The sequence below is a fragment of the Otolemur garnettii genome, unplaced genomic scaffold, assembly GCF_000181295.1.
Source record: "Otolemur garnettii isolate 467f Iridium unplaced genomic scaffold, OtoGar3 scaffold00058, whole genome shotgun sequence".
NCBI classification, from domain to species: domain Eukaryota; kingdom Metazoa; phylum Chordata; class Mammalia; order Primates; family Galagidae; genus Otolemur; species Otolemur garnettii.
In genome coordinates, this window is record NW_003852453.1 from 118,588 (window position 1) to 127,845 (window position 9,258).

At 47.7% G+C, this 9,258-nt stretch overlaps 1 protein-coding gene across 1 annotated transcript in view; it reads right to left on the reverse strand.

Annotated features, from left to right (window-relative positions):
• MYLK3 (myosin light chain kinase 3) overlaps positions 1-9,258 on the reverse strand; it is a 41,708-nt gene that overhangs the window by 5,261 nt on the left and 27,189 nt on the right. Inside the window, exons 9-11 of the mRNA XM_023514786.1 lie at positions 7,174-7,244; positions 3,458-3,586; positions 855-1,007 (exon numbers count right to left, since the gene is read on the reverse strand). Of these exons, the coding sequence (XP_023370554.1) occupies positions 855-1,007; positions 3,458-3,586; positions 7,174-7,244 (353 nt within the window). The remainder of the gene's footprint in view (positions 1-854; positions 1,008-3,457; positions 3,587-7,173; positions 7,245-9,258) is intronic.

The following is a 9,258-nucleotide window of genomic DNA, read 5'->3' on the forward strand; positions in this document are numbered from 1 at the left end:
GGCTATTTTTTGGTTGCAGCCGTCATTGTTGTTTGGCGGGTCCGGGCTGGGGACTCGAACCCGCCACCTTAGGTGTACGTGGCTGGCGCCTTAGCCGGTTGAGCTATAGGCGCTGAGCCTTTTTTCTTTTTTTGAGACAGTTTCACTATGTCACCCTGGGTAGAGTGCTGTGGCACCACAGCTCACAGCAACCTCCAATTCTTGGGCTTAAGTGTTTCTCTTGCCTCAGCCTTCCGAGTAGCTGGGACTACAGGTGCCCGCCACAATGCCCAGCTATTTTTTTTTGTTGCAGTTGTCATTGTTTAGCTGGCCTAGGCCAGGTTCAAACCCACCAACCTGAGTATATGAGATGGGTGCCCTAACCACTGAGCACGGACGTTGCCAGTCATTATTACTTTTGATTATTTTCAGTTATTACTTTATGTCTGACTATCAAAAAATAACCTCAATAGCTCACCTTTCCTGCAGCTGCTGGAGCCTAAGTGGCCCTTCACCATTAAGAAGTGAGGTGTTCCAAGTCCATTCTTAGGATAACATCTGCATTTCTCAACTGTTTTTCAGCCTTATCCTAATCCAGGTGATAATAGCTTGGAGATAGGACTAGTTTGCAAATATGCTCCTTTCTAAAACTCTATATTTTGTGTTCCTAGTTGTTTGTTTTTTAATTGATTTCCTTTATCCCTTTCTCTACTCCCTTTATTGTTCCAGAGAAGTAACTGATAAAGTAACCCCCCCCCCCCAACAGAGCCAGTCCATACAAAGGACTAAAGGCCCTTAGCTTCAGCAGCCCTGCCCAGTACTCAGACCAGGCCCACCACCCGCAGGGCTCAGGAGTGAGTGGCAGTGAAAGGTACCTCTTCTCTTTGATCAGCAACCTGGAAACAAAGTCCTTGGCCTCCTCTGATAGCCCTTCAAAGGTGTCAGCGTCGAAATCCCAGCTACAGTTTACAATGAAATTCATGGTTTCTGCATCTGTTTCCCCCAGAAATGGAGACAAGCCACTGAGTCTGCAGAGAGAAAGGACCATCATATATGGAAGCCACATGTGCTAACACACATCAACAGAACTGAGAACAACCTACAGGGTTCAAGTAGACCTATCCAGAACCAAGATGCTCAAAAGGAGAATCTGCACTACCAGAGGATGCAGTCTGCGTGTGCATTAGGGGAGAAGCAGAAGGGCTGAACACAGGGAAGCAGTGGGAATGTCTGGAATAAGTCCCCTATTGTGCTCCCTTCTTTTCCTCACTTGGACACTGGGGTCCAAGTCATTTTGCCAGCCAGCAAGTACAAATAGATTTAACTAAAATCAGCTTCCTAGGCCAGCGCACTGGCTCACACCTATAATCCCAGCACTTTGTGGGGGAGCCCACACCCAGCCTAGGACAATACACATATACAAAGTGTGGGGACACCAGGCAGCAGCTGCACCATACTAAGCAGACTGAAGTGGAAGGATTGCTTGAACCCAGGAATTTGAGACCAGCCTGGACAAGCACATAAATATACATATATGTTTATAGCCAGGCATTGTGGCTGGTGCCTGTAGTCCCAGCTACTTGGGATGCTGAGGCAGAAGAATTGCTTAAGCCCAAGAGTTTGAAGTTACTGTGAGCCGTGATGCCACAGCACGCTACCCAGGGTGACAGCTTGAGACTCTGTCTCAAAAAAAAAAAGGAAAAAAAGACAGAGTCTGGCTTTGTCGCCGTTAGTAGAATGCCATGGGTGTCATAGCTCACAGCAACCTCAAACTCTTGGGCTCAAGAGATCCTCTTGCCTCAGCCTCCCAAGCAGCTGGAAATACAGGTGCCAGCCACAACACTGCGCTTGTTTTAGAGAGTAGGTCTCACTCTTGCTCAGGCTGGTATGGAACTTCTGACCTCGAGCAATCTACCCACCTCCACCTCCCAGAGTGGTGGGATTACAGGCATGAGGCCCAATATACTCCAGCCTGGGCAACAGAGCAGAGTGGGACTCTCAAAAAAGAGATAAAAAACTAGTTTTCCATGTCTTTTTTGTTGTTTTGTTTTGTTGAGACAGCGTCTCACTTTGTCATAGCTCACAGCAACCTGAGAGTCTTGGGCTCAAGTGATTCAGCTTCCCAAGTAGCTGGAACTACAGGCATTCACCACAACACCCAGCTATTTTTAGAGACGGGGGTCTCACTCTAGCTCAGGCTGGTCTCGAACCTGTGAGCTCAGGCAATCCACCTGCCTCAGCCTCCCAGAGTGCTGGGATTAACTTTCCGTTTTTATGAGACCAGCAGGTTCATTTAAAGTCCATCCAGGCTACAGGCCAAAGGACAATCAGCTTCTTCAGGCTCCTGCTAGAGCACAGACAGCAAGCAGGGCAACCACCAGCGGGCTGTGGGGCTCCCGCCTGGTACAACACACATGTACAAAGGGCGGGAACACCAGGCAGCAGCTGCACCATATAGAGCAGACTAGAAGCAAAACATGACTTTGGGGGCGGTGCCTGTGGCTCAGTGGGTAGGGTACCAGTCCCATATACCAAGGGTGGCGGGTTCAAACCTGGCCCTGGCCAAACTGCAACAAAAAATAGCCAGGCGTTGTGGCAGGCTCTTGTAGTCTCAGCTACTCAGGAGGCTGAGGCAAGAGAATTGCCTAAGCCCAAGAGCTAGAGGTTGCTGTGAGCTGTGATATCAGAGTACTCTACCGAAGTCGACAAAGTAAGACTCTGTCTCTAAAAAAACAAAACAAAACATGACCTTGGGGCTCTGAGGAAGCATCTGGGGGATGCTGGAGAGAAGGGGGGTGTACAAGGTCAGAAACAAGGTGGGCCCAGGACACTGCAGCATCTGCCCCACCCCACTCTGCTGGTGCACGGCAGCCCCACCTGTGCCACAGCACCTGCACCTCCTTGCTGGAGGGATTCCCTCTCCAGTCCAAGAGGCACCCAGCAGTGCCAGGAAATTAATTTTAGCCCTACTCCCACTTAGAGTCAGGCCTAAGCAGGTAAGCAGTAAGAGCTGGTGTCTAAGCGCCCTACCCGCTTCCCAAATGGAATGGCTCCGATGCTTCGAGGTGGGTTCCAGAGCACCCAGTATGAAACTCCAGTTGCCCTGAGTCAAGCCTTACTCCAGGGTCACTGTTACTTTTGATTATTTTCAGTTATTATTACACTTTATGTCTGTGTATTGAAAAAGCCCCATCGATCATCTCACGGCTTTTGTATAGCTGCAGAAGCCCAAGCAGGCCTCACAGCCAGGAAATGAGAGACACAGGCCTCTGTTTTAGGGAATAACTTTAGGGTGTCTCAACTTCTTTTCACCACCAGCCTATCACAGTAATAACTTAGAAACAGAAGGACCTGTAAATGTGTAGTGACCAACACCTTTGCCATCTACCATGCTCCGCTGCTGGGGTTCCTGAGACACCTCCCAAACAAGCCACTTGCACTCTATCACTCCTCCTAATAGTGAGACAGACAGACTCACAGCATATAGGTGATGACTCCCACACTCCACATGTCTGTAGGGAAAGACACGAACTCATAGTTGACAACTTCTGGAGCCAGGAACTCAGGGGTGCCGAAGTTCACCTTCAGCTTTTCCCGAGGCTTGTACCTGGGGAAGAGGGACACGGAGAACCATGGAGTGAGGCCTGAGAGAAGTGTGGGAGCGAGGGTGAGTTCCCTGGTGAGGTGGACAGTCCCCATTCATCCCATCAGCCTGGCTGTCCAGACCTCACATCCACACGGCACAGGTAGCTTAGAGGGAATGAATAATCACAGCCCAAGGTCCCAAACTTCAGGCTTTTCTAATCACAGGTAAAATCAGAAAACCACAATCCTCCTCCTCTAGACATTTACAATCTGAAATGGAGAGAAGATGAACGTATCTTACTCAGCACGCAGCCAAGTGACCAAGCACAAAGAGGGGACAGCTGTTGTGGGGCCTGCCCTGTGGATGTGTGCCACATGACTGGAGGGATGACTATAAAAATTAGGAAAAGGGGAAAAGATGCTCATCATCACTAGTCATTAGGGAAACATACATCAAACATCAGGATGGCTACCATATAGAAAATGGAATGGAAAACAGCAAGCGTTGGTGAGGACGTAGAAAAACCGGGAAGCTATGCACTGTTGGTGGGAATGTATTAATAAAATGGTACAGCCAGAATGGAAAACTGTACAGGTTCTCCAGAAATTAAAAGTAGAATTAACATACGTTCCAGCAATTCCACTTATGGGATTGCTGATCAGCCAAAAGAACTTAAAGCAAGGTCTCCAAGAGACATTTGTATACCCTTGTTTATAGCACCATTATTCATAATAGCCAAAAGGAGAAAGCCACCCAAGTGTCTGTTAACAGGTGGATGGACAGACAAACCTGTACATACACACAATGGAGTATGATTTAGCCTTAAAAAGAAGGAAATTCTGACACTTACTATGACACAGATGAGCCTTGAGGACATTATGCGAAGAGATATAAGACAGTCACAAGGATATATGATATGATTCCACTGGCAGAAAGTAGCTAGAGCAGTCAAATTTACAAAACCAAGGGCCAGGGAGAGGGGAAGATGTGGAGTTATTTAATGGGTATGGAGTTTCAGTTTTGCAAGATGAAATAGTTCTGGAGATTGGTTGTACAACAATGTGAATATACAGTGGAACTTCCATAGCTGACTACCTCCCTACACCTAGACCTCATTAAATTCACATAATTTTCACAAACAGGACATGCACTGCGTGTCCATATCAGCACAGCAGCCCTAGTTCCTGGTGTTCACCCCCTCTGCCGTGTTGACCAGTTTAACACAGTCCCTTGGTGGTCAACTCACAGAGGTTAGGATACATTGTAAATCAATCCCATCTTCTCTTGCTGCCCAATTCCCCCAAGCTGGTACTTAAACATTTGCCAGTATACACAGCCTGCAGATAACAAATCCTGTCCACCTGCCCCTCTGACTACTCAGAGAGACCTTTTCCAACTTCATAGTGTTGTCACAGCTAATGTTCACATGGCAGTGAGTCGTCTATTATTTGAGACTCTGCTGTGTGCACTAGTGTGTGTGCTCAGCAAGAGAGTTATTGCCCACAGTGGCAAAAATAAATCTTAGTTATTACAATGGGCTGTGGCTCTCCAAAGGCCCATGGGACATAAACAGATGCATGGGACATTTGTGGTATTAGATTTTATGGGTTGGAGGACCAGGCAGTTAAGGGAAGAAAGTCTAAAAAGGCCACTGGAGGGCAGGCAGCAATAATAAAAAGTAGGCTGAGAATCATTCTAGCACATAAGAGGTGCAAGTGTGTAGAATATATCCTAATGTTATAAGACATTGTTGGGAAAATATTAAGTAATTTTGCTTTACTATGAATTAAGTATGATTTTCAAGTGGTTTTGATTGGAAGGATTTTATACTGTTTGTGAGATACAATACACCATGCAATACAGACCCCCAAGGTACAGCAGGTTAAAATCTCCTTCCTACTGTCACACTAAGAGCATGTGGGGCTGTAAAAATACATCTTCATCCCTGCAGACATGCCACCTTCCCAGTAGAGATGTGACCTGGGAAGATGCCACTGTGGGTGCATAGCTCCCTGAGAAGCAGGAGCCAGAGATGGAGCTGAGGTCAGGCGAGCAGTTCTGCTCCACAGGGACCACTTCCTCCCACCTGCAGGTGGAGTGGAGGGCATCATATGGCTCCTAAAGTAACAGAATAACTTCTTAGGGGGACTCAGCCATGGAAGGAAAGAAAAACTTTAGGAAAGGTTGAAAAGTCAGTTGTGGGATATAGTGCTACCCAAAAAGTGTAAGATTCCCAGTATAAGATGTCCCTCTTGGAAGAAAGAGATTCCTGGAGATGTTTATGGATTGTGGATGGTGGAAGGTGTGGGGCAGCTTTCCCAAATGCCAAGGGTCTGCTGCCACCACTGAAAATCCCCCATGCCACCAGGTATGTCTGCCAGAGAGGCACCGTGTTTAACATATCTGACTGCACAGTAAAACCATCTATACTACTAGGCTTTTAGCATTTGAGAGGACTTTAAGATATTTCAAAACTTATATACAAGGCTGGGTATGGTGGCTCATGCCTATAATCCTAGCACTCTGGGAGGCTGACACAGGTGGATTGCTTGAGCTCAGAAGTTCAGGACCAGCTTGAGCAAGAGCAAGACCCCATGTCTACTAAAAACAGAACAACTAGGCCCGGCATGGTGGCTCACGCCTGTAATCTTAGCACTTGGGAGGCCAAGGCAGGTGGATTGTCTAAGCCCACAATTTTGAGACCACCCTGAGCCAGAGCAAGGCTTTGTCTCTAAAAATAGCCAGGCATTGTGGCAGGCACCTATAGTCCCACCTACTTGTGAGCCTGAGACAAGAGAATCACTTGAGCCCAGGAATTTGAGGTTGCTGTGAGCTATGACACCACAGCAGTCTAGCAAGGACAAGTGAGACTCTGTCTCAAAACAACAACAACTAAAAATATAAAAACTAGCCAGGCACAGTGGTGCCCACCTGTAGTCCCAGCTACTTGGAAGGTCAAGGTAGGATTGCTTGAGCCCAGGAATTGGAAGTTGCTGGGAGCTATCATACCACAGCACTCCAGCCAGGGCAACAGAGCAAGACACTATCCTAAACAAAATTATATATGGGATTCACCTATGCACTGCAACTTGAGAACTAACCACCGGGATATGTTCCTACTGTCCATGTGTTATCTCATTTAGTCATAGCATCTGTCCCCATGTCTGCAGGTAATGTCATTGTATCACCATGCTACCATGATCTAATCCAATCCTCAGTGGCTACAGAACCATTTCCCCATGGCACCACTGTCGCAAAGACACTTTTGTACTTAACCCAGTCATCTCCTAAAGGGCAGGGACGGAGATGGACATGCCATATAGCCCAGTGCATTTGGGCCCTGAGGCCTAGGGTCAACATAGCTGAGCTGCCCACCCCAACTAGCAGCCCCCTTGAACCATCACTCCCTTTCCAGGAGGAACAGAGCCCATAGAGCAAAGCTGCCTGCAGGAGTGGTGAGGCCCATCTGTAAGATGAAGGCCACCAGTGATAGTTTTCTAACAATAGTCTCAAAGCTTGAGCTTTGGCCTGTCCGAGGTAATCACGCCTAAGAGACTCCCGAGAGTCCCCAGAGAGTTTGCTCCGAGTGTCTGAGTGGAAATGCTTACCTCCTGGCCAGCCCAAAGTCAATGATCTTAATGTGGTGTCCAGTGTGACTGACGCACAGGATGTTCTCCGGCTGAGAAAGAGAAAGAGGTCTGTTCAGCCCAGCCCAGCTGACATGTGGCCTCATACCCATCTGGCTGCAGGCCTCAGTTTCTAGCCTCCAAGGACATGAATGTTCAGGGTAGCCCTAAGGGTGCAGACAGAGCATGGAAGTGAATGGAGTGGGTGAGCCAGTGAGGACTGGTGTGGACCTTGGGAACTCTTGGGCTCCTGGTCCACGTGAAAAGGGTGGCCCCTGCTCAGCTCCAACCATTGGCCACCACGCAGGAGCACAGGCACAACCACCAGAGCGCCGTCCTCCAGAGAAGCCAGAAATTCAGGGTTTTATGTGAAAATCTCATGTTGACAACTAAGTCAGATTTAAACACATTCACTCAGCAGAGCCCTGCAGTGAGGCAGTTTTGGCCAGCGTGACTGTGTGAGGCATCTGACCTGGGGCGGGGGGTTTTAGGGCCTGGCTGCATGTTGGAATCATCAGGGCAGCTTTTAAAAAGCCCCAGTGTCCCAGCCCTGACAAATTACATGAGTATCTCAGGGCTGAGACCAAAACAAGGCAGCTAAATGTCCACCTGTTATTTTGCGGTGACAGCTGTGACCCATGGAATGGGGGTGATGGCCTTGACCTGCTTCTCCTCCTACATCATTCCCATCAGCTCTGAGGCCCTGAGAGAGCCTAGAAGGACGCTGGCTGCTTGTAAAGGACAAATTTGGGTGTGTGTGTTGGGGTGACAGAGTGAGACTCTGTCTCAAAAACAAACAAACAAACAAAAAATAAAACAAGTCCCTAAGTCCCTTTTCAGACATATGATTTGGAAATATTATTTTTCCTATTCTGTGAGCTGTTATTTCACTTTCTTAATGGTAGCCTTTGAAACATAAACATTACTCATTTTGATGAAGTTTAATCAAAATACTTTTTTTTTGCAGTTTTTGGCCAGGGCCAGGTTTAAACCCACCACCCCTGGTATATGGGGCTGGCGCCCTACTCCTTGAGCCACAGGCGCCACCCTTATTTACTTATTTTTTGAGTTCTGTTGCCCAGGCTAAAGTACAGTGGCATCATCACAGCTCTCTGCAATCTCAAATTCCTTGCTAAGGTGATCCTCCTGCCTCAGCCTTTCCAGCACCTAGGACCACAGGTGCCCACCACAATGCCCAGCTATTTTTTGTTGCAATTGTCATTGCTGTTTAGCTGGCCTAGGCTAGATTCGAACCCACCAGCCTTGGTGTGTGTGGCTAGCCCTACCCACTGAGCTATGGGCGCTGCCACCTTTTTTTTTTTTTTTGAGACAGAGTCTTACTTTGTCACCCTCAGTATAGTGCTGTAACGTCACAGCTCACAGCAACCTCTAATGCTTGGGCTCCAGCGATTCTCTTGCCTCAGGCTCCCAAGTAGCTGGGACTACAGGCACCTGCCACAACATCCAGCTATTTTTAGAGATGAAGTCTTGCTCTGGCTCAGGCTGGTCTTTTTTTGTTATTCAGCAGGCCCTGGACAGGTTGGAACCCACCAGCCCCAGTGGATATGGCCAGTGCCCTAACCACTAACCTATGGGTGCTGAATCTAAAGTTAATTTCAGTAATATATTTTATTTAACACAACATATCCAAAATATTACCATTTCAATGGAAAAACAAACACTATCTGTGTTCAATACTAAGTTGTAACTACTCAACTAATACCTATACGCACATATGGAGGTAAAACTCAAGGGCAATCAAGTGGGAGTAGGGGTTGGGTTAATTCATACCTAACCAGGCCGTGCATGGTGGCTCATGCCTATAATCACTTGGGAGGCCAAGGTGGATTGCCGGGGCTCACAGGTTCAAGACCAGCCTGAGCCAGAGCAAGACTCCGCCTCTAAAAATAGCCAGGCGTTGTGTTGGGTGCCTGTAGTCCTGGCTACTTGGGAGGCTGAGGCAAGAGAATCGTTTGAGCCCAAGAGTTTGAGGTTGCTGTGAGCTATGACACCATGGCATTCTACCAAGGATAACAAAGTGAGACTCTGCCTCAAAAAAAAAAAAAA